The 23,203-nt window shown below is 40.2% G+C and overlaps 1 protein-coding gene across 3 annotated transcripts; it reads right to left on the reverse strand.

Annotated features, from left to right (window-relative positions):
* Positions 1–9,155: 9,155 nt before the first annotated feature.
* DOK2 (docking protein 2) lies at positions 9,156–18,573 on the reverse strand. Of its 3 annotated transcripts, none has more exons than XM_003758051.4 (5): positions 18,064–18,573; positions 16,837–17,118; positions 16,449–16,557; positions 15,022–15,206; positions 9,156–13,794 (listed from the first exon to the last, which is right to left on the reverse strand). In XM_003758051.4, exons 1-5 carry the CDS (start codon positions 18,124–18,126, stop codon positions 13,168–13,170), a joined length of 1,266 nt encoding a protein of 421 aa, XP_003758099.1. In that variant the 5' UTR covers positions 18,127–18,573; the 3' UTR covers positions 9,156–13,167. The 3 variants fall into 3 exon arrangements, with proteins under 3 accessions (XP_003758099.1, XP_012395477.1, XP_031806689.1); XM_012540023.3 differs by having other exon boundaries at positions 15,022–15,209; positions 18,064–18,571; XM_031950829.1 differs by lacking the exons at positions 16,837–17,118; positions 18,064–18,573 and adding an exon at positions 16,719–16,822 and having other exon boundaries at positions 15,022–15,209.
* Positions 18,574–23,203: the final 4,630 nt, after the last annotated feature.

The raw sequence follows: 23,203 nt of genomic DNA on the forward strand, positions 1-23,203 counted from the left end.
ACAAGTGAATTGAATTTAAGTGAGACAGAGCTGTGCAAAGTCATCAGCCTCCTTCTCTCCTCCAAAGCCATCAAAGTTCAGTGATAAAACATAGGTCAAGATGAATGGTGATGACCCCAGATGCAGTGACAGACCTTGGCCTTTGTAAGCTAAGGTCTTATCCAGGTCTCAGCTTTTTTGAGGTAGCGTCCATTCAATAACTAAAACAAAAGATGGCCCAGTTTGCCTTAACCAAAGAGTCAGTCTCAGAGGGAAAGACCGTGGGAGTTTCTGGCTAGAACATAAATTACTGCTTATTCTGTGCCAGGCACAAATCTGAGAGGTAGGTGCTAGTATTATTAATAGTATTAATAATAGTATTATTAATTATTAGTATTAGTAATAATAGTATTATTATGCCATTGTTGAGTAAACTGAGGCAGACAGAGATTAAGGGGCTTGTCCAAGAGTCACTCAACTTTTAAGTGTCTGAGAAAGGATTTGAACAAGTCTTTCTGACTCCAGACTCGACACTCTGGCTATCCACTTGGCAACCTCACTCCCTCTAGTTATGCAGAGGGAAATAGGAGCATCAAAGAAGTAATAGGACTGCTGCTCACAATCAACAGCAATAAAGCAGAACTGTCAGTTCTTAGCTTACTTGTGTTTACCCTGCCAAGGAGAACAATCTTTGGATTTGAAAGAATGGAACAAAAATGATTAATCAATTGAGATCCAAAGTATGCAGGGAGATAATGAAAGAATAACTAACTGGCCTTGATAAATTCAAGTCAGCAGCCAACAAAACTGTCTCAGAGTTCTTTCAGCACTCTGAATAGGATGGGATAGGAATGCTAAACCAATATTAACAATCTTTGAAAAATCATGGAGAATGGGCAACATCTCTCAAAACTGAAAAGAAGACAAATAATTGGATTTTCCAAAAAGGAAAGACAATAGAACTTGCAAATTATAAGCTAGTAAGTTTGATTTCAATTCCTATAAAAATTCACATTATTAAAGAGATGATTAGTGGATATGTAGAAAAAATAATGATCATAAAGAGAAAACACTGCTTCATCAAGAATAGGTCAATGCCAGACTTCCCCTATTTCCTTTTTTTCACTGCCAGATCAGAGAAATACTGTAGATATGTTTATCTAGATTTTAGCAAAGCATTTACCAAGCCTTAACTTCTATTCTTGTAAACAAAATAGAGAAATGCAATGTAGACAATGCTATACTTACGTTGGTTCAGAGATATTTGAATGGAAGAACCTAAAAAGTAGTTATTAATATTTCATTTTCATTTTTTATTTTATTTTATTCTCAGTTTTAAATTCTTTCCCATTCTCTTTCCCCTCCCTCACCCACTAAAAAAAACTTTTAATGATTTTTTGATAACTTGGAGGAAAGTTTCTAGAAGAACACCCCAGTGGTTTTACACGTGGCCCTGTGTTATTTAACATTTTAATAAATTATTTAGATAAAGACACAAATGGCACGCTTATCAAATTTTCAGGTGACAAAATGATAAAAGGAATAGTTAATATGTTATTGATTGTCGTGACTCAAAAAAGATCTCAGCAAGATAGAATGATAGACCAAATCTAATAAGATGAGATTTAGCAAGGATGTAATAATGATTAATGACAACTGATATATAGTGCTTTAAGGTTTGCAAAATGTTTCACATGTATTATCTAATTCAGGGCTTCTTAAACTTCTTCACTCATGACCCCTTTTTGCCTGAGAAATTTTTATGTGACCCCATCTCAAAATGAGCCAATTTGTTTCTGGCACCATTCATGCATGCACATTGCTAAGTGTGCATGTTGTATATTCAAAACCAAAACTGCAGTTAAGTCACGTGAAACAATATGAGCACACAGTACCAGAACACTTCCAATTCAATATGTGTTTTATTTTTAATTAATTTTTGGTCAATACATTCAGAAACTTTTTACCGTTGCCAAATTTTTCATGACCTTTCCTTTTCGTGACCCTTTTCATGACCATAAAGGATCACAATCCATAATTTAAGGAGCTTTGATCTAATCTGAGCTTCACAACAATGCTATGAGATATTTAGGTTCCAACGGTCAATTTTTCCAAGTACAAGGTGGGGGAGATGTAATTACACAGCAGTTTTCTAAAAAAGATCTGGGGATTTGAGTGGACTGCAAGCTCAATATGAGTCAAAAGAATTATATAGAAGACAAAAGAATTAATATGATCTTAAACTACATTAAAAGAAGAATCCAAAACTTGGAAGGCAATATTATTGTACCATGGTTGTCTGATCACTCCATACTTGGAATACTGCAATCAGATCTGGGCACCATAGTTTTATCAGAATATTGACAGACTAGAGAGGCAACCAGGAAATGAAGGATCTCTAGAACATCTTATATGAGAGAGAGTTGCAAATACTGAGAATGAATACCTGAAGAAGATAAGAATTTTAAAAGAGAGGTACTCAGCATCTGGCTTCAAGCATTCAAAAGGTCCACATCACTGAAGGGATAATCAATTTGATCTGGTCAACCCCCATGGATAGAACTTGGAGCAATTGGCAGAAGTCCAAGAGATTTAATCTTCACAGGTGGAAAATTTTCTAAAAATTAGAGCTATCCAAAAGAAATGGGCTCCTTCAGGAGGTAGTGAGTCCTCTGTTTCCAGAAATCTTCAAGCAAAGGCAGATTTTTTTTCAGGTATCCAAAAAACCTTTTTTAAGGTTTTTTTTCAGGTATGAGGAAAAACCTTTTTAAGGTTTCTTTCAGCTTTGGACATCTGTAATATTTTGGTGTGTTAGATGTTTACAAGTTTAGAGCAGTGGTCAGGTTAGGAAAGAAAATTAGTTGCTTCTAAGATTTATTGAATTCAAGATGTCAATGAGAAAGTCAGGTAAAGATGTTGAACAGACACCTTTCAATATGGACTGCATTTATGGTAAGAAACTTGGGATGAATACTAAAACTTGGGAATCAATTGTATAAAGATCAATCAATAGTCAAAAAATATTTATTAAGCACTTATTGTGTATCAGTCAGTGAGATGGCACAGTGATTGAGTGCCAAACCTGAAATTGGAGGAGATTAAGTTCCATTTCTCTCTGAATCTACTTCTGATCCTCTGCATTTATTTCTTCATTGTGACCCAACATCCTTCTGACCCTAGAATTTCTCTCCACCTCATACATCCTCCCAGGTTCTCTCTTCCAATTGGGCAGTTTCCCAGTACTTTCATTTTAAGGAAAATTACCTAAGCTTGATATGTTCATTCTTCCTTCATAAAGGGCATTTAACTCTGCCCTTCTTTTTCCATCTTTCTCTACCCCCACCCTCCATGTAGGTACTTCTCCATGTACTTCTCTCATTTTTCAACTCCTTTGTATATATTATCTTCTCCCAAGGATTAGAATGCAAGCTCCTTGAAGAAATGGACTGTGTTTATTTTTTATTTATAATTATATTCCCAATGCCTGATGCTTATTAACTTGACTTGAATATACTGATCATCTCTCCTGGAGGCAATAACTGAGTTTATGGGAGTGGATGAGATCACCAAGAGATAAAGTACATATAGAGAAAAGCAAAAAAGGGGACCAAGGATAGGCATCAGAGAGCAGCTGCTTCTTAGGAGACAAAAAGAGTGACTGAATCTGAAAAGGAGACAGAAGGATTAGTCTGCCAGAAGGAGAGCCAAGAGAGAACAGTATCCCAGAAGCCAAAGGAAGAGGATCCAAGACTAAGCAGTCAAGGTTGCCAAATGCTGTCAAGAGATCAAGGAGAATGAGGACTTAAAAAAAGATCACAAGATTTGATAGTTGAAAAGTCATTGGTGTCCTTGGCAAGAATCTAGCAGAGTTATGAGGATAGAAAACATATTCCAGAGGATTAAGGAGTAGGTGGGTGGTAAGGAAATGGGGGCAATGAATGTAGACTACTTAAATTTCACAGAGTGAGGAAATTTTTTTTTTTTTTATTATTTTAAGGCAATGACAAGGTCACCGAAGGATTTGTTTGTTTAGGATGAATAAGAAGATCTGGACATTTTTGTAGGCAATGGAGAAGGAGACACTGGAAAAAGGAACATAGAAAATGAAAGGAGGAGAGGAGAATCAGTGATACAACATCCTAGAAAATAGTAAGGGATAAAAACATGGCCTGAGAATAAAGAAAAAAGGAGGAGAAGATGGCTAAAATCATGGAAAGATTTTGAGATGTGAAAGGAAGATAATTGAGAGAACTCACTTTGGTCTCTTCTAAGACCTCCCCTCTCACTTTAGTCACTTTTTCTTTACTAACACTTTAACAAACAATGAGCTCAGGTCTCTTCTATCCTCAAAACAAAACAAAACAAAACAAAAACCAACCAACTTTCCATTGTTCCTGCTAGTTCCTCAAGCTATTGTCATAGTTCTCTTTTTTCTTCCCCACAAAACTCTTAGGAAGCATAATCTATGTTCATTATCCACTCCTTCTTCACCCCCTCCAATCCAGCCTCCCACCCATCTACTGAAACTTCTTTTTTCACATTCACCAATGAGTAAGATTGCCAAATCCAATGACCTTTTCCTAGCTTTCTTCCTCAATGTTTTTTCTATAGCATTTGACAAGGTTCTTCTTGACCCTTTAACCTTCCTTGAATTCTAGGACACTGATCTCTCCTACTTCTTCTCCTATCTTTCTCCTTCCACTATTCTAAGTGGAAGTATTCCTAAAGTGTGGGTATTTCCCAAAACTCTGTCTTTGGCCCTCTTCTGTTAATATTCTCTCTCACCCAAACTATTGTAATGGCTTCCTACTTGGTCCTTGTGCCTCCAGGCTCTTCCCCCTCCAATCCATCCCTTACTCAATTACCAAAACGATTTTTCGACAAAGCTGGAAAAATAATGCACACATACACCTATGGCATTTCCTTGCTCAGAAATCTCCAGTGACTACCTATTGCCTATATGATAAAAAGCCTAACATCTAAGGCCCTTTATAATTGACTCCAACTTTGCTTTCTGGCCTAACTTCACAAGATTCTCTTTCACATATTACAACTTAAAATCAAACAGTTTCCTGGTCTTGTCCCATCTTCTCTCATCACTCTGCAATCTCAAAAGATGACCTCCATGACTAGAAGGCCTCCATATTTTTACCTGTTGAAATTCTTCCCTTAGGGAAGGGTATGGTACAGTGAAAATATTACTGGGTTTGGAGTCAAAGAACCCAAATCTAAATTCTGGTTCTGACACATAGGACCTTGAAACGGCCATTTAATTTCTCTGGGTCTCCATTTTCTCAACTGAAAATGAGGGGGTTGGACTCAATGACCCAAAAAGTCCCAACTCTAACCTTCTGATCTTATGAAAAGATAGGTACCACTTCTTCCTTGAAGTCTTTCCTATCTCCTAGCCAAAAGCCATCTTTCCTCAAATTTTTAAAAGTACTTCATAGCACAAAGGAATGGAAATTATGAAATATTAAGTGAAAGAATTAAAAAGATCAACCAAACAATCCTATGGGATGAAATATCTTCTTTGACAAATAAAAAACAGATATCTTATCCTTTGAGATATATTTTTATTTATATAAAGATGGAAATAGAATTTAAGCCTGTAGTTTTAGAGATTACAGGGAATATCCAGATGAGGAAATGTGTTCTACCAGTTCAAGTCAGCACTATCCCTGTAATTAATAGCCTTAGAGAATTGACTTACCCAGGGTCATAGACCTGGTATGTTTCAGAAGATGTGTTTGAACTCAGGTAGCCTTTTGAATAGAGATTGTTAACATTCATCATATTCATATATTCAATACCTAACACAGTATTCCTACTGTTCAGCACTTTCAGTCATGCCTTTGTGGCCCCTTTTGGGGTTTTCTTAACAAAGATACTAGGGTGGTTTGCCATTTCCTTTTCCAGCTCATTTTATAGATGAGGAAACTGAGATAAATGATTTACCCAGAGTCACATAACTAGAAAGTATCTGATGTCAAATTTGAACTCAGGAAGATGAGTCTTCTAACTTCAAACCTGGTATTCTATGAACTATTCCCTGATACAGTACATAATAGGAACTTAATAAACGTGTTGAAGACTAGATGTGGATCAAAGCACCCTTTTCATCTTTTTTTTTGTTTGTTTGCTTTTCTTTATTATGGCTTTTTTTTTTCTTTTGGTTTTATTTTTCATGCATAACATGACAAATCTAGAAATATATTCAGAAGGATTATACGTGTATAGCCTATGTCAAATTGCTTGCTCTTTGGGGAAAGGGGAAGATAAAGGGAAAAGGAAGAAACAATTTGGAACACAAAGTCTTATAAAAAATGTTGAAAATTGTCTTTTTGTTTATTTGGAAAAATAAAATACTATTGAGAAAAATAAATAAACAAATATTTGTTGAGTTATTGGTTGATTCCTGAATTTGAGGATAGCTCTTTAGCTGTTATGGTGCATTATCTTTCATTTACATGCAAGTATGGATAAATATAGGTATATATGCAAACATATATATTCCAGTGTCCATGGGATATATGTCAATTGATTCTTTTGCATCAGTTAATATATCTGCTAATCATTATCTTATAAAACTGTCAACATGCCCTGAATTGCTTAATGAAAAACCAAAAAACAAGAGCACTAAAGATAATTATATTTCTGTATATCAGAGGTTCTTCTTTGCCTTTCTTTCTTTCTACCTTTTGTTACTTTCATACCTTTTATCGCTCTATTACAATGGTGTCCTTTTTGAAATAAGATGTTTTGCAAACTGTGGAACATGGACATAACAAAATATTATTATTCCATAAAAATGATGAATATGAAAAATTAAGAGAAACATGGGAAGATTATATGAACTGATAAAAGGTGAGATAAGCAGAAGCATGAAAATAATAATTTACAATGACTATAACAATGTAAGTGGAGAATATGAAAAAAAAAGAAACAATATAGTGTGATTTACAATCAAGCTTGGTCCTGAAGAAGTGAGAAAATGCATTTCTTACCTTTTCTAATCAAAAGCCTATGTGTATGGAAGAATGTATATACTATTATATAGTTGGTGTGTTGGTAAAAAAAAAAAAAAGTTTGTTTAATATCTTTCTTTTTTTATTATTTGTTACAAAGGATGGCTCTATGGTTGGGGAGCAGGAATATATCTGGATAGAAAAGTAACATAAAAACAAAATGTCATTTTTAAAGTTTAAAAATAAAATGTTTTGGTTTTAATCTTTTTATACACATTATTTAGAATGGTAAACTGGTCATCATAGGTAATGAATAAAAGTCTACTGAATTTAATTAGTTATTCTTTTATTTATTCATTTAATCACTAAAATTGTGTTGTAGTTTTTAGGGTATTTGAACTTTAACAAGTCCTATGATTCATACAAAATCATATAAAATGCAGAAGTTTATTTTCATATATTTTAGGCTGCTAATTTGCAGGCCTGTATCTGTTCTGCTATGATCTAAACATTGTACCAAGTTTTCTTAAAAGTGATTCCAGGGAAATGTCAGCAGGGCACAAAACCAGAACACATTTTGATAGAATATAGCATCAGGTCCAGGCACCTGAGTTCATCATGATACAACATATAGGGTGGCCACTGAAGCTTGTTCATTGGCAGGCATGCTAAACAAAGACCAGAGATATTGTTGTTGGCAGGTATCCATAGTAAAGGCAGGAATTAGAACAAAATACCCTAGGCTTTACTTAACATTTTTGTTCTGTGCCCCAGGCTCAATTCCTTTTCAACCAGAAGGATGGTGGTTGACTGTTGAGCATCTTTATACCAACTTCACATCTCTAGAGCTGACTTTTTAAAAAACTGATTTTGTTGGGTAGGATCTCTGAAATGAGTTAAAGGGATACCAATAATTGGGATTTTCCAGGAATTAAAAGGAATTCTCTAAACATATGTCAGTTAATGGCCTGAGGCCAAGGAACTTTGATGAAAGCTGCAAAGAAATAGTCAAAAGACTAAAAAGAATTTTGAACTGAAGCTATCTGTTGGATTTTGCTGACTGTTTGTCTGGATACCACTGTTATGATCTTTTATACAGAATAAAAGAACTTTAATACTCCTTATCCAAGGAAAGGCTTACTATTCTATATCATTCCCCCACCCACAGTCTACTTTCCTCCAAGATCAAAAAATCAATGAAACAACTAGTATTTATTAAGTGCTTATTATGCTCTATGCACTATGATAAGGATTCAAGTTACAAGAGAAGGAGAGAGGGGAGAGAGGGGAGAGAGGGAAGAGAAGGGAGGGAGGGAGGGAGAGAGAGAGAGAGAGAGAGAGACAGAGAGAGACAGAGAGACAGAGAGATAGAGACAGAGAGAGAGAAAGAGAGACAGAGAGACAGAGACAAAGAAACAGAGCAATAGAGAGAGAGAGAAACAAGGAGACAGAGATAGAGACAGAGAGAGAGAGACACAGAAAGAAAGAGGGAGAGGAAAGAGAGAGACAGAAAGACAGAGAGAGAGAGAGAGAGAGAGAGAGAGAGAGAGAGAGAGAGAGAGAGAGAGAGAAGGAGAGGGAAAGAACACTCAGATTTGTAGCAGAGAGCTACAAATGGCCTGAAATGGACAAAAAAATCAAAAGATGGCATAAGGCAGTAATGCTGTGAACACTAAAGACTGGGGCAGATACCTAACAAGAAGAAGAAACATAATACTTCTCAGAGAGCAACATAATTACACTCCTAGAAGATCATGAGCTCTGAATCAGTGGAGATATAAACTACACATATGTCCTGGTCACATTTGTTCCTGTGTGTGTGCTTCTATACATACGCCCAGGCTATACACATTCCCTGAATCAAAAGTGATCACTGCAGATGTCCCTTCGTGGTATTCTCTGACCATTATGGTCCCTGCATGACCCCTTCGCTCCTGTGCTTTGACTAAGCTCTCTGCCATACATGTACTCTTTCCATGCAGGGAATCTATTGGAGAAGGCACACCTGTGTGTATGGGAGGAGGGGATCTTTGCTTGTCACTTAATCAGTCAAAATATTTAATTGAATGTCTTTTGTTTTGAGCTAATGTGTTCTTTTTTATCGGTTTACTAAAAATATACATTTTTCTGGGAGCTTATGTGTTGACTGAAAGCCAACTAATATTATATATATATATATATATATATATATATATATATATATACACACACATATTGTGTGTGTGTGTGTGTGTTCAGGGACCCCATAAGTGTCAAGAGGACTACTCCAGGAGCTAAAGCCACAAAGCCACAAGAATATAGCATCAAGGCTTAATCTCAGAATATACTGCTGAGATTAAACTCCAGTACATGAAAGGCTACATGATATAAAGAAGAGATCTGGCTTTGGAGTTAGACCTGTTGTTCAGTCATATCCAACTCTCCATGACCCCATCTGGGATTTTCTTGGCAGAGATACTAGAGTGGTTGGCCATTTCCTTCTCCAGTTCATTTTACAGTTGGGGAAACTGAGGCAGACAGGGTTATGTCACTTATCCAGTGACACACAGCTGAGATCACATTTAAACTCAGGACTTCCTAATTCCAGGCCCTGTACTCTCTCCACCAAGGCACCTATTCTGCCACTTACCACCTGTATGACTGAAAGAAAAATAGTTCATCTTTGGACCTCAGTTCTCTCAACTATAAAATGCTGTTGGAGGAGATGACCTCAAAGCCCCTTTCTGGTTCTAAATTTGGTAACAGCAGGACACAGCTCCAAGACTCTACACTAAGATCCAGTATTACAGCCCTGGGACTCAGCCCCAGGACAAAGTGCCAGGTTACAGTGATGGGGCACATTGCCAGGAGGCAACACTGGAACACAGCAACAGTATCCAGAGCCAGGACACAAAGCCAGGGCAAAGCACCAAAACACAGGTCTGAGACACAACATGAGGAAACAACACCAGGATAAAACACCAGAAAACAGGGGAAGAATATGGCAGCAGGACTTCAAATGAAACATTCCCAAGACAGGACACTGGGATATAATAACCTTCATATAGCATTGTAAAAATTGCTTTATAACTGTTTTCTTATTTTACCCTAGCAATAACCCTTGGGGAAGTAAATACTTATTTTCCCATTTCACAGATATGAAAAGTGAGGCAGAGGTGAGCAGCTCATCCAGAATCACACCACTATTAAGTGTCTTGAGACAGGATTTGCACTCGAGTCCCCTGATTCCAAGGTGTCTTGCTCTATTCATTGTACTAATTGGCCAGGATACAATACAAGAGAACAACACAGCATTAGCACTGGAATACTGCACCATAATACAACAAAGGTACTGAACCAGGATAGGAAGGCATAATATAAGCATTCCTTTATAATGATGTCCCATTATTTTGTTGATTCTCCCAATTTTCTCAGTCTACTATCCTCCACCTCTTTGCACCCATTTCACTCCATGATATCTTCTCCCGCCTCCCCCAATTTGAAACAGAAAGAAAAATCAAAAAACAGGGAGGGGAAATTCATAAATTAAGTAAACACACACACACACACACACACACACACACACACACACACAGTAGGAGTCCTGATCTTCCGTGTGAGTCTTAGGGGGTAGGTGATGGGATGAGAAAGGGCAGGCAGCAGCTTGGAGGCAGAGTCCTCCGGGTTTAGATCTGGTTTTATGGATCTGCAGTAGCTAGCTTCTGAATGCATGTTCATGAAGTTGTGATGGCCGCTTTTTCCTGGACCAAATCTCCAAGCAGCTGTTGAGCCCCCAGTAATTTCTACCATGATCCAACACTGGCCCCTTCTGGACTTTGGTGGGACTACCACCTGGACTGATGTCCAGTGGAAATCCCTAGGATAACATCTTCAACTGGAAGCCACAAGGAAGAACCCAGGAAAAAGCGAAAGGGTCCCATACTAGGGGGCGAGGGCACTTGGCAAAGCATAAACCCACCTGCTCTCTATCGATCAATCCACAAATATTAATTAAGCACATACTAGGTGAGAGATGCTGTACCAAACACTGGAGATAAAAAGGAAAAATGTAAATCAGCCCTTGCCCTCAAGAAACTTAGATTCTAATGGGAGAGATTACATATACATAAATAGATATATACAGGGAACCTAAAAAATAACCTTGGATGGGAGGGAACTGTCAGTGGGGAAACTGGGAAAGCTTTCAGTAGGAACTATTGCTTGAGGTGAATTTGGAAGGAGCCAAAGGTGAAAAGAGAGTATTCTTGGGATATGGAAGATAGGCAGAGTGAAGGGAAATGGGGTATTTTATGGGAGGAATAGCAAGTAAACTGGTATGATTAAACCAGAGAGTGCACAGACAGAAATAATGTGTACAAAAACTGGAAAGATAGGAAGGGATCATATTGCAAAGAGCTTTTAAAGACAGAAGGAAATATTTTCTCCTAGGAAGGTACTGGAGTTTGTCGAGTTGGAGAGGAAGGTCACCTGTTCTGACCTATACTTTTGGGAAATCACTTTGGCAACTGAATGGAAGACAGACTGGAGTAGGAAGACTTAGGGAGACCAATTAGAAGCCTGTTGTATCATCTAAAGGAGAGGTAGTGAGGATGTACACTAAAGTGGCAGAAAGGTGACATACTAAACTAGATCTGAAGAGTGTCAATCATGATTGGCTTATTATGGGCAAAATAAATAGCTGGCTAATGATATGGTTCAGGAATCTGGAGAGAGCCACAATCCTTACCTATTGAGTTCATATCTGAAATTGCTTTCATGTCAATTCAGTCCACTGTTAGAGAGGAGGAGTAAAAGATTACTGACCCTTGGAGAAAAACCTAATGACTTCAATCAAATCTTTTCATACTAGTAGAATCACAGTGTGTTGGAGATGGAAAAGCTCTTAGAGATCATATTATCCAACACTTCTAATTTTTACAGATGAGAAAACTGAGACCCAGAAAGGGAAAGCAACTCATCAAAGTTCATAGATAAGGTAACAGCAGAAGCAGAACCAAAACCCAAGTTTCCCAAGTCCTGATCCAGTGTTGATAGATTCGTAATTAGGCATCCATGCATCCTGGATCAATTTTGGGAGGAGAGTAGGTCTATGAACTTAGATGAGAAAAGAAAATTACTTCTTTATTTTCACTAACTTCTAATTGAAATTTAGCATTTCCTTTAATCATTTAAAAAATAATTCTAAGAAAAGATTCATAGGCTTTACTAGACTGTTCAAAGGGTCCAAGACATAAAAATGGTTAAAAAAAAAAAAAAAAAAAGTTCTGCACTACACAACATTTTGCCTAGAAATAACTCTGATGTTTGCAGAGTGACCAGAACACTTAGACTCTTTTCTGTTGTTTCAATTCTGTGGCCTTCTGGAGCCTCAGGATACTGAGTCATTCACGGAAGACTTAAGAATTCATACTGATCAACTGATTTAGAGCTAGAAGGCACATGAGAAGCTATCTAATCTAACTACCTCATTTTACACTGGAGGACACTGAGGAGTTTAAATGATATAACTAGGGTCACACAGACAGTAAGAGACATCAGGGGTAGGAATGGAACTGGGCCCTCGGATGCCAAGGTCAGAAGAGCACTTAATCATGCTTCCTTTCCTAGGGAGAACCTTGAGGGAACTCTCAGCAGCAAATACTTTCCTTGACAGAACTATACCTCTTACCTTCCCCACAGTACTCATGCCACACACAGACATTTCAGAGATAGGTTTTATTACTAGAGAAATGTCCAAGAATCACAGAAAAATGTAGTCATCTTCCTCATTACCGAGGAAGGGGCTGACCATGAGACTCCTACAATGCAAGAGGCCCCCCCCCCACTATTTGCAGGAAGTGGGTACAAACTAAGAGATAAGGGAAGGAAGAAAAACCCTGTTTTAGGGTGACAGTTCCTGGGGGAGGGGAGGAAAGAGGAAGAGGAGGAGGAGGAGGAGGAGAGTAACTGGGTGTGGCTCTTTCCATGGTACCCTTCTTGCTTCAGGATGTTGAGTCATCCTGAAAATGCTGGATGATCGGAGCCTAAAGAGGAATTTTCTGTTCTCCTAGGGTGGGAGGAGGGTCTTTCTGCATCCAGGAGGGGCCACAAGACAAGACTGGAAGAGAAAGAACCAACTGGACCCATTCTTCCCCTTTCCCACCCCTCAGTTACTGCTGCCACCATGATCAAGGCCCATGAGCATCCTGAGGGCCAGACTCACTGGGTTCTCTGTCTTCCATCACTTTAGGTTCCTTTTGAGGATCACATTGTCATACTCGGCTCCCTTAGACCATCCAGACAGGGCAGCCCCCAAGAAGTCACCCAGACCAGCCTGATAGGGCCGTGAGGGACCATCGTCGGCCATGGCCTGTGTCCTCCAGGCCTCACCCTGGGGTTCCTGGGGGCTGTCATAGAGGGAGAGGGCAGCCACTCCTTCAGGTTCATCGTAGATGTGATCGGGGTGATGCGACAACCGCTCCTCAATGCAGTCATAGAGTGGGTCCCCCGAGGGATGAGATGGGGGAGCCAGTGCTTCTCTGGAGCTTTTCCCCAGCAGGGCCCTGGCCACGGAATCAAAGGGAACAGCATACTCCCCTTCTGGGGCTCTGGGATAACGGGAGGAAGATGGAATGGTTGGGGATGGTGGGGGGATAGAGTCATGAGGCCGGGAATATGGGCTTTCAAGTAGTGGTAAGGATGATACTGCTAAAGTGGGTTGAGCAGAGGTTCCAAAAGAGGCAGAGTTCTTCTGGGCAGAAATAGCATCCTCCAGAGCCAGAAAGATCTCATTGCCCTTACGGGTTTCAAATTCAAAGTTCCCTTCTCCTGAGGCACAGCGCCGGCCTGCCTCGAAGGAAAATGTGACCTAGAGTTTAAGGTGGGAGCAAGAGCACAGTTATTGGTTTGCCTCTCCAATCTGCCATTTCTCATCTCCCTATAAGATCTGATCTCCTTTTGTTTTGCATGCCCAGAGCAGTTACTAGGGTAAATTGGAAGATGAGGTATTTTTTCCAGCTTAGGGTAGAAATTTAGAGTAGTATAGAAACAACAGGGTTTAGGTCAGTGGTTCTCAAAGTATGGTCTAGAGAAACCTGGGGATCTCCGAAACCCTTTTAGAGGGTCTACAAATTCAAAAATAGTTTTTATTTCCAATATGGTAAATGCCTATAAATATAATCCAGATAAACAAAACCACTTTGGAGAGATCCTCAATAATTTTTAATAGGATAAAGATACTGAAAACAAAAGTTTGAGAACCACTGGTTTAGATGGTTCAGTGGACAGAGCACCAGCCCAGAGGTCAGGAGGACCCGAGTTCAAATCTGACCTCAGACATTTAACACTTCCTGGCTGTGTGATCCTGGGCAAGTCACTTAACCTTAATTGCCTCAGCAAAGAAAAAAAAAAGAATAAAATAGCTCATTAAAAGAAAAGACTGCCAGATGGACCAGGATGAGCTTCTGCCTTCATCCCCTTTGCAGCCTTGCTTAGAATGGTCTCATACATGGGTCTGGGGTGTCTGTTTTCCCCATACCAGGCAGTGTCCTGGTTTCATCCTTAACTGAGGATGCTATTTGTCCCAAGTGGTTTGTAGTGGTTGGCCCAGAACAAAAATGACTACTTTTTGTTCTGCCCATACCCCCAACATGTGTACTCTCTTCCCTGAACTCCCCATTCTTCTATAATAGTCAAAGACTTCCTTCTTTCCAATTTTCTCTCCCTTTACCTCCTCTATCAGTCCTAACTTTCTACCTCTCCCTCACTTTCTTGTCCTCATCTTCCTTTCCTTATTGCTTTCCATACATCTGCCTCTTCACATTCTCACTTCTGCTCTCTTGCTTATTCATTCTACTCTTCTCACTCTAGTACTTAATTTCCTGCCTCTTTTTCCTCCTTCCTTTTTTCCTTCTCCAATATATTTTTATTTCCCTCACATCTTTGCCCATCCTTCCTATTTCTCTAATCCTCCTCTTCCTTAAATTTTCTGTAATCCTCAATCAATTCTCTTCTCTCACTTTACGTCCTTCCTCCCCAAAATTTCTCATCATGTCCCATCCCCCTTCAGAGAGAGAGAAAGAGATCCTTCTATTACCTTATCCCTCCCAAATCGTCGAAGGAATCTATAGGGCCAAGTATACAGTACGTTGCCTGGTTCGGGGCCACTCCGAAGCTCTAGGGCAGTTTCTCCTGTCCGAAGTTTATAAGACCCCTGAAGTCGGCACCGCTCACTTGCTTCTGTGCGTCTCACAGTCACAACAAAATCCTTCTTTGAGGTCACTACTGAGAGTAAAGAGGCCATAGTGGAAATGCTACAAAAAATGCTACTAATCATCCTTAGCCCTAGAGAAGAAATATGACAGGTGCAGAGGAAGTGGGAATCGCGAATGTGGAAAACTACACTTAATATTAGATGTGCGAGATGTGTTGGGTTAGTTTTGCTGAATCACTTTTTAAATGTTTTTTTCTCTTATTTTGCTCTGTTATAATGAATCACTCCCAAACAAGGAGATAGATATATTGATAAATGCAGATGTTGTTAAAAAAAAAAAAACAACAAAAAAAAAAAACAGAAGAGAGGACCAAATTTCTTTTAAAATAAAGGTGGTATAAAAACAAATGATATCAAAAAATGATGAAAAAAGAGGATATTGGGGATAAACTAGTCTTAGTCACCTCTACTCTAAGGGACACAGAAGGTCCTTCGAGCAACGGTCTTCCCCCAACTCTCCTGAAAGAAGAATCTCTCTGAACAAGTCCACATTTCCCGGCTCTTCCAGAAGAGTCCCTCTTCTCAGACTGACACATCCACCCCAGCAAGCATCAAGCCCAGCCACATCCACTCTAAACTTCAAGCCCACATCCTTCCTGCAGCTGCTGCCACTGATGCTGCCAGAACCCCCAGTGGTTTAAAGCCTTCCAACTCCCATCCCTGGGGCCCAGCTGCAAGTACAGCCCTTGTCCCGAGCTCTGCTCATTATAGGTACAAGCTGGTGCCTCCCTGGGGAAAGCCTGCCACAGGGAAGGTGGAGAAGGGGTCTCCACCTGTCCGCTTCCAAGTGCCCTCATTTACTGGGTGAGAGAGGGTGTGTGCATTGGGGAAAGGGAAGAAGAAAGAGGGCTTGGGCTTTCATAGACACTTCAGGGGTAATACAACCCCCCCAAATCAGGAAAAGGCAGGGTTTCAGAATGACCCCTCCACCCTCCCCGTGACCTTCCCACTAGGCTGGGACTAGCAGAGCCCGGTGGAGAGGGCCTGGGCCAAGGTGGAGGGACTGCACCTTGGACTGATCTTGCTTCTGGTCCCCACCCCCACCCCTCCTCTGGACCACACCCGGATGTGATGGGGAGCTAAAGATAAGTGGGGCGAAGGGGAGGGTGACAGAGAGGCCAAGCAGAGGGCCAAGCCGGAGAACCACAGGGCCGGAAGCCTGCCCCGCCCCTCCCCCAATCCTTTGACCCTTGGTCCTCACACTCGGGGAGCATTCTAGCCCTCAGAACTCCTGGGGGTCTCCCTCTCACCTGAGGGTGCACTGCTATACAGGACATTCTCTTCCATGCATGGCAAGGCATGCTGCTTTGAAGCCGCGTCTTCCTGCCCTACTGGCTCCCTCCGCTCTGTTCTCTGCAACTGCAGAAAAGGGGCAAAAGTTCACCAAGAGCCACTTCAACCTGGACCCAAACCGCCAAATAATCTCAATTTCTCTTATTTGGGCCCATTTCTCCCCACCCAAGCTACCCACACTAGCTATCCCTCTAATCTCCCAGACTGTCCCCGATTTAATCCGCTACCTCCCAGGGCATCCTAGTCCCGTCTCCTCCTCCCCAGTGTTCCTGGGTGGGACACCGAAATCGCCCTCCTGTAGCTCCGAGCCCAGCGCACTCAGGACCCAACCTCGGTGCTCCTCACCGGAAAAGCCAGCTGACAAATGGCTTGGAGCCATTCGCTGCGCTCGAGAGTGGGAGCAGCCAGAAGGCAGAGGCGCTCGGTGGTCTCCAGCAAGAAGGGGCTGGTGTCCTTGGGGCTGCCGGCCTCCCCGCCAGCCTCCGCTGCCCGCAAGCAGTCGCTGAGTCGGATGACTTTCCGAGCAGCCTCCCCTCGCCGGGGTTTCTCTGGGCCTTCCTGAAGCTCCAGCCGGGCTAAGGAACAGCTGGACTCTCCATACAGCACGGCCCAGAAACGCCGCCACTTCTGAGGTCGGGGTGAGACAAAGAGGGACAGGTGAGGTAGGACGCAGGAAACAGAACCACGGAAGCCAGGCCCGCCGCGGTGATAGCAGGACTAAGACTAAGGGACAATTTTCCGAAAAGAGGCAGAGGAGAAATAACTCCCCCAGCAGCCGCAGCCGCCACCAATAAAAGAGATGAACAACAGGGGCTGTGAGAAAGACACACACAGAGATCAGTGGGTTGAGGGCAAAACCAACTGAGAGGCAAAAGTCAGCTTGAGACACAGTGAGGAAAGCAAATGGAAAAATCTTCAGACACACACCGAAAGAGAACCCACACAGATAGATCATGGCTCAGACACAGAGAGAGATCAGAACCGCAGCAAAAAAATCCGGAGCCATTCGGGCCCCAAGCTCCAAGGAAGAAAGGAAGAAGCGGAGGGAGAACCTAGAGTCGAACCCTCCAGTTCTGGGCAGACTCCCACAAAAGCATGCAGGTTCAGGGAACTTTCCTCAACTCTCCTGGATCCATCTCTCTCTTCTTTCCTCAATAATCACTGAAAAAAGGAACTTCTGGGAATCCAGGCACCAAGAGGAGAATCAAGATAGAAATTCCTCTCCAAGGTAGTGAAGCCCCAAGCAAGACTAGTTGGTTCTAGGGAGAGAGATGCTATCCCTAATCCCAATTACCCCTGAGGCAGCCTGTCCCCCCACCTTCCAGCAGAATAATTGACTAAGAGGAGGAGGGATCCTTGGATTTACCCTTTTTCTCTCCACTAAGGTAGCTGGCACTCACACCACAACAAAGGAGACGAACTGGGTCAGAAGACTTGAGAGAAGAAAGTGACCAACTCCCTAAGAACTCCATTCTGGACGCTAAGACCCGGCTGTGCACATGGGGTCTGGGGCACCCAGGGAGGCCCCCTGTAGCAATCCTGCACCCAAACCATTCCGGGACCCCTCCTTACCTTCCCAAAAGTCTGCTGCTGCTGAAAGTACAGGAAACCTTGCTTGACTATCACCTCACCCATCTCTCCACCATTGCGATGTCTCTGTCTACCGCTTACTTCTTTTATTACAATTCCTTCTTGTCTCTCCTTCTGGTTCCCCCTTTTCTCTCGAATTTGTTTCCTCTCTGGAGTCCCTGGCCCTTCACTGGTCTAACTCGATGACGACAGGCCGTGTGGTATTTTCGATGACTTGGGTTTCACACTTGAGCTTCCTGTATTCTTAGCTTAGAAAGAAAAAGTGCATGAAAGAAGATTCAGCTGTACTAAGCCCCAGCTCATACATCCTTTGGGACTCAGAGACAGATAGTAAGAGACTCAAACCTATACAGAAACCAGGAGACGGATGTAGACTCCCTCCCATGCTGACATACAGACCCACAGTAGCTGACTTGTAGAAACAAGGAGACCCAAGGCCAGCAAGGAAATTCAGCAGTGAAAGCAGGAAAAAAACACCCCCAAAAACATTCCCAAATAAAACCAGAGAATGCTGGCCTAAAGGGGAACTTGGAGAACCTCTCATGACATTTTGCAGAAGAGGAACTGAAGAACTCCAATGAGAAATTGCTGGCCTGAAGTAACATGAGGAGTTGAGTATCAGTCTTGGAGATACAGAAGGGGCCTCCTAAGGGCATTGAATCCAATCTATTCAATTTATCAATGAGCAAACTGAGACTCCATGGGAATTAACTTGTTGCTTCTATGATCAGGGATACTTAAGTCAATGATAGGAATTGACTTGTCACTTCCATCACAAGGGACACTTCAGATTTGAACCCAGACAGCACACTTAGACCTTCCTGCACAAACATATAAAGATAGTGATCAAGGATTTTTTTTTGATATTTAAATTATTTCCTGGACCTCTCCTACCCAAGACAAGAATATACAAATATGTAAAATATATGTGAATATAATAATATATGAATAATATTCATATATTCATATAAATTCATATAAAAATACATGTGAATTGAAATCTTGGAAAGAGCTAACTGCAGGTTACTTTAGAAGGAAGCAGATAAGGTGATGGGCTTTAGAAGGAAAAGGGTCTTTAGATATCATCCCATCCCATCCCTTTATTTTACAGAAGATTAAAACATTAAAAAAACACTACCTGACTTGCCTATTGTTACAAAAGTAGTAAGTAATGAAGCTAGGAATCAAACCTAGGTACTGTGACTCAATCCAGCAAGCCTTCCTAGAATAGTTTTCTCCAATGAAGCAGAAAAAATCCTTTGAGTCCCAGGCCCTCTGCTACAGATGGGATTTACTTGTATAAGAGGAAAACTAAACTGAGGTTTTTTGATAGTGAAATTAGGCCATTAATCCCAAAGCAATTCCACAGAATTCCCTATCTAGATCCTATATTGAAAGAAATTGTGAGTGCTGTTGTGGGTAAACTATATCTAGAAGTGGGTCAGAGTACAGAATTGTGTTGTGGACTACTTTTTTTTTCTCCCTGTCTCCACTACTTCCAATTTTTAAATAACCCAAGGAGAATGGAGCTCATGTGAGAAGTTTCAAATTCTTTCCCAATCCTTAGCATGTGCTCTCAGATCAAAAATAGAAGGGTCATTGAATGATAAATATAATAATAGTAATAACAATAGTAATGATAATAGCTAGCATTTGTACATACTGGCTTTTTTTCCTGTCTCCTCCCTACTCCCAATTTTTAAATAACCCAAGGAAGATGGGTCTCATGTAACAAGTTTCATGTTCTCTCAAATCAAAAAGGGAAGGGTTATTGAATGATAATTATAATAATAGCAACAATAGTAGTAATGATAGTAGCTAGCATATGTATATACTTTAAGGTTTGAAAAGTGCTTTAACAATATTATCTTTTTTTTGGTCTTCAAAACAACCCTGCAAGGTAGGTATTCTTTTTATGCCCATTTTTTTCAGTTGAATGGAGTGTGGCTTTTAAATGTGGAAATATAAACTATATGTCTTAGAATTGTCATTAGTAATTCAGTAGCTCTAAAGACAGACTGAGGTAGAGCGACTATGATGTGATTCTAAAAAGCAAAAAACTAAAAAGAGTAGTTACACTAAAGAGGAGTGAGAGTAAGAACTGACACACAAGAATTAGATGGGGCAGGAGGGCTGGTAGTCCTGGAACCCTGTTCTCATTGGAAAGAGGGAACTATATCTGGAAGGGTATAAAAGTCTAAATTCAAGAAGAAATAAGAGGCTAAGGAATTAGGGAGGAGGAGGGGATAAGGGAGGGATTTTTAGAGGGACCCTCTAGAAGGTTAAGGAAAGAAAAAATAAACATTTGGAAGAGAAACTTAGGCAGATAGGAGGTAAGGGACTTGTCCTAAGTAGTAAACTAGTAAGTGTCTGAAGCTGGATTTGAACTATGATTATCCTGACTTCAGACCCAGTCTCCTATCCTCTGAGAGAAGAATCCCAGTGAATCACCATCACCCACTCACACGCGCGCGGACACACACGCACAGAGCATCTCCCTCCCTGCCTTATCACTGCCTCTGCCCCAAGCTGTCAGCTAGAACCATTCCACTCAGAACCACAGGAGGGCATCTGAGCTTACCCTTTTCCTAAATGGAGAGCCGCTGGGAGCCCAAAATGACCCTGAAATTCCAGACGCCCTTCCCACTTAGAAAGGCAGGTGGAAGATTCTTCCGTCTGGCTGGAGGGGGCTGGGAGGACAAGGACCTGCCCTCCTTCTAAACCTTTCTGGGAAATGCCCAACTGGCGGGCGTGTTGCCTCTGGAGACAAGGACCTTGCCCAGGTGCCCCCACAGATAATGAAACCCACCGGCAAAGAACTTAAACGATTCCAGGCTTCCCCAGCTCAATATATTTTATACATTGCCTCGTCCATAATATATGATTGGAGACAAGAAGCAGGTCTTAACCTGGATTCCACAGATCCTCAAAGCATTTATGGATACGTGTCATGGAATCCCTGGATTTGGATAGTAAAAATAATTACAATTTTATTTCTACTTAATTGATTTCCTTTTGCTATCCTATATATTTTAGGAAAGAAATAAGTATCTATTAAATGTGGCAGGTGCCTATTATGTGCCAGGAATTGTGCTAAGTGAATTCCAAATAATCTCATTTGATCCTCACAGGACCTTCAAAGGAAGGTGCTATTGTTATTCCCATTTTGCAGTTGAGGAAACTGAGACACAAAGGTTAAGTTATTGCCCAGAGTCACCCAGCTTGTTTGTGAGGCTGCAGTTGAGCTCAGCTCTATCCACTGCACCACTTAACTGCCTTTTATTTTGTGCATTCAAAAACAAAATTCTGAGAAAGGACATACAGACTTCACCCAATAACGAAAGAGAGCCATGATTTAAAAAAATAATAATAATAATAATAATAAAAAGGTTCAGGACCCCCGCTTTAGAGGATAACATCCCATCAAGCAGGAGTAGTAGTGGGAGCTGTTAGGGAAATGACAATGAAGACGATAGTGAAGGATGCTATCCACCTCTAGCCGGAGGACTCGTGGAGTCTGAATGCTGATCAAAGCATACTTTTTAAAAACTTTATTTTTCTTGATTCTTGTCTATATTTTCCTTTGCAACATGGCTAATATGGAAATATTTTACACAATTAAGATTGCTTTCTTTAAAAAGGGATAGGGAAAGAAGGGAGAGAGAATTTGGAACTCAAAGTTGTTGTTTTTTAATTAAAAATGAATGTTAAAATTCTTCTTACATATAATTGGAAAAAATACAATTTAAAAAAAATTTTAAATACTAATAATAAGCTAGCGTGTATACAGGTTGTCCTAAAGTCAGTGCAATTTTAAGTTATTAAATCTTTTTTAAGATCTTAAATGTTTAATATTGGATTATTTGCCATCTAAGGAAGTGGGTAGGGGGAAAGGAGGGGAATTTGGAACACAAAGTTCTGCAAGGATCATTGTTGAAAAAATTTCCATGCATATGTTTTGAAAATAAAAAGCTTTAATTAAAAAAAAAAAAAGATCTTAAATGTTTAATTTTTTAATCATTAAGATATCTTATATCTTAAATCATTTTTAAAAAATCTTTTTATGGTATCTTAAAAGATTAAATAGCTTAAAAATACACCAAGACCTTTGGAATGTCCTGTATAGGACTTTATAAATATTATCTCATTTTGCTTTCCCAACTCTGGGAGGTAGGTGCTATAATTATCTTAATTTTACAGATGAGCAAAATACAACACAGAAGGGTTAAGTGATTTACTCAGGCTCACACAGCTAGTGTCTGAGGTAAAATTTTAACTTAGATCTTCATAGCATGTTCAATGTTCTATCCATTTTGCCACTTCTCTACCTTTTAGTTCACTCTTGTTCATTACAATCTTATTTTCTACCTATTGTGTCTTTTTCTTATTTTCTCAGCCAGACTAGGGGAAATTCTTTTTTGTTATTGTTGTCATCTCAAGTGTTTTATTCCCATCACAGTTTAACTTACACTGAATAGTTTTAAAATATTGTACATGAAACATAATAAAATTCCAAAGACAGTATACTTTGCCCAGTGAATGCAATATCACATAGTAATTTAGTGTCTTAATTTCCTACCCATTTTGCTTACTTTTCCATTTGTTTTATGGTGTCCCTCTCTATTCAAAGGACTTAAATGTGTGTCAGCTTGACTCTATTAATCTGGAGCATTAAGACAAGTCTTAGGAAGATCACATTTTTGAAGGGGTCTTTGCATACTGGTTGTATTTTCTGGAGGAAGTTCCTTGAGACAGGTGACTTTTGTATTTCCTAGTCTGCAGAAAGCATCCTGCACAATCTTGAGAATAGAAAGCAGGTATTATTGATCCCATTTTGTATATGAGAAACTGAGGTCCAAATAGGTGAAGGAGAAATATGCTTCAATTAACTGATAGATGATCTGAGCTTAAAAATAAAAAATCTCACACATATAAGTGAAATTTTAATTCAATAATATATTAGGCCTCCAACTGTGTGCTCAGAAGTGAGGATTGAAGGACGAAATATATATTGATTGAGTTTCAGAGTGGAAGATAAAAAATATTAACGCTGATTCCTAGAACTCCAGTGTTCAGAAAAGCTTGAGTTTTAGTGCACTTGCTTCTACTTTCTCCTGCCATC

The sequence above is a fragment of the Sarcophilus harrisii genome, chromosome 2 (genome assembly GCF_902635505.1).
Source record: "Sarcophilus harrisii chromosome 2, mSarHar1.11, whole genome shotgun sequence".
In the NCBI taxonomy this organism is placed as follows: Eukaryota; Metazoa; Chordata; class Mammalia; order Dasyuromorphia; family Dasyuridae; genus Sarcophilus; species Sarcophilus harrisii.

Bases quoted from the DNA above. Each gene is read 5' to 3' on its own strand.
- DOK2 (XM_012540023.3), bottom strand. From the start codon at position 18,126: ATGGGTGAGGTGATAGTCAAGCAAGGTTTCCTGTACTTTCAGCAGCAG. The intron at 17,119-18,063 runs GTAAGGAGGGGT...CCCCGACCTCAG, and splicing joins AGCAGCAGACTTTTGGGAAG to AAGTGGCGGCGTTTCTGGGC. The intron at 13,795-15,021 runs GTAATAGAAGGA...CTTAAACTCTAG, and splicing joins GACGATTTGGGAGGGATAAG to GTCACATTTTCCTTCGAGGC.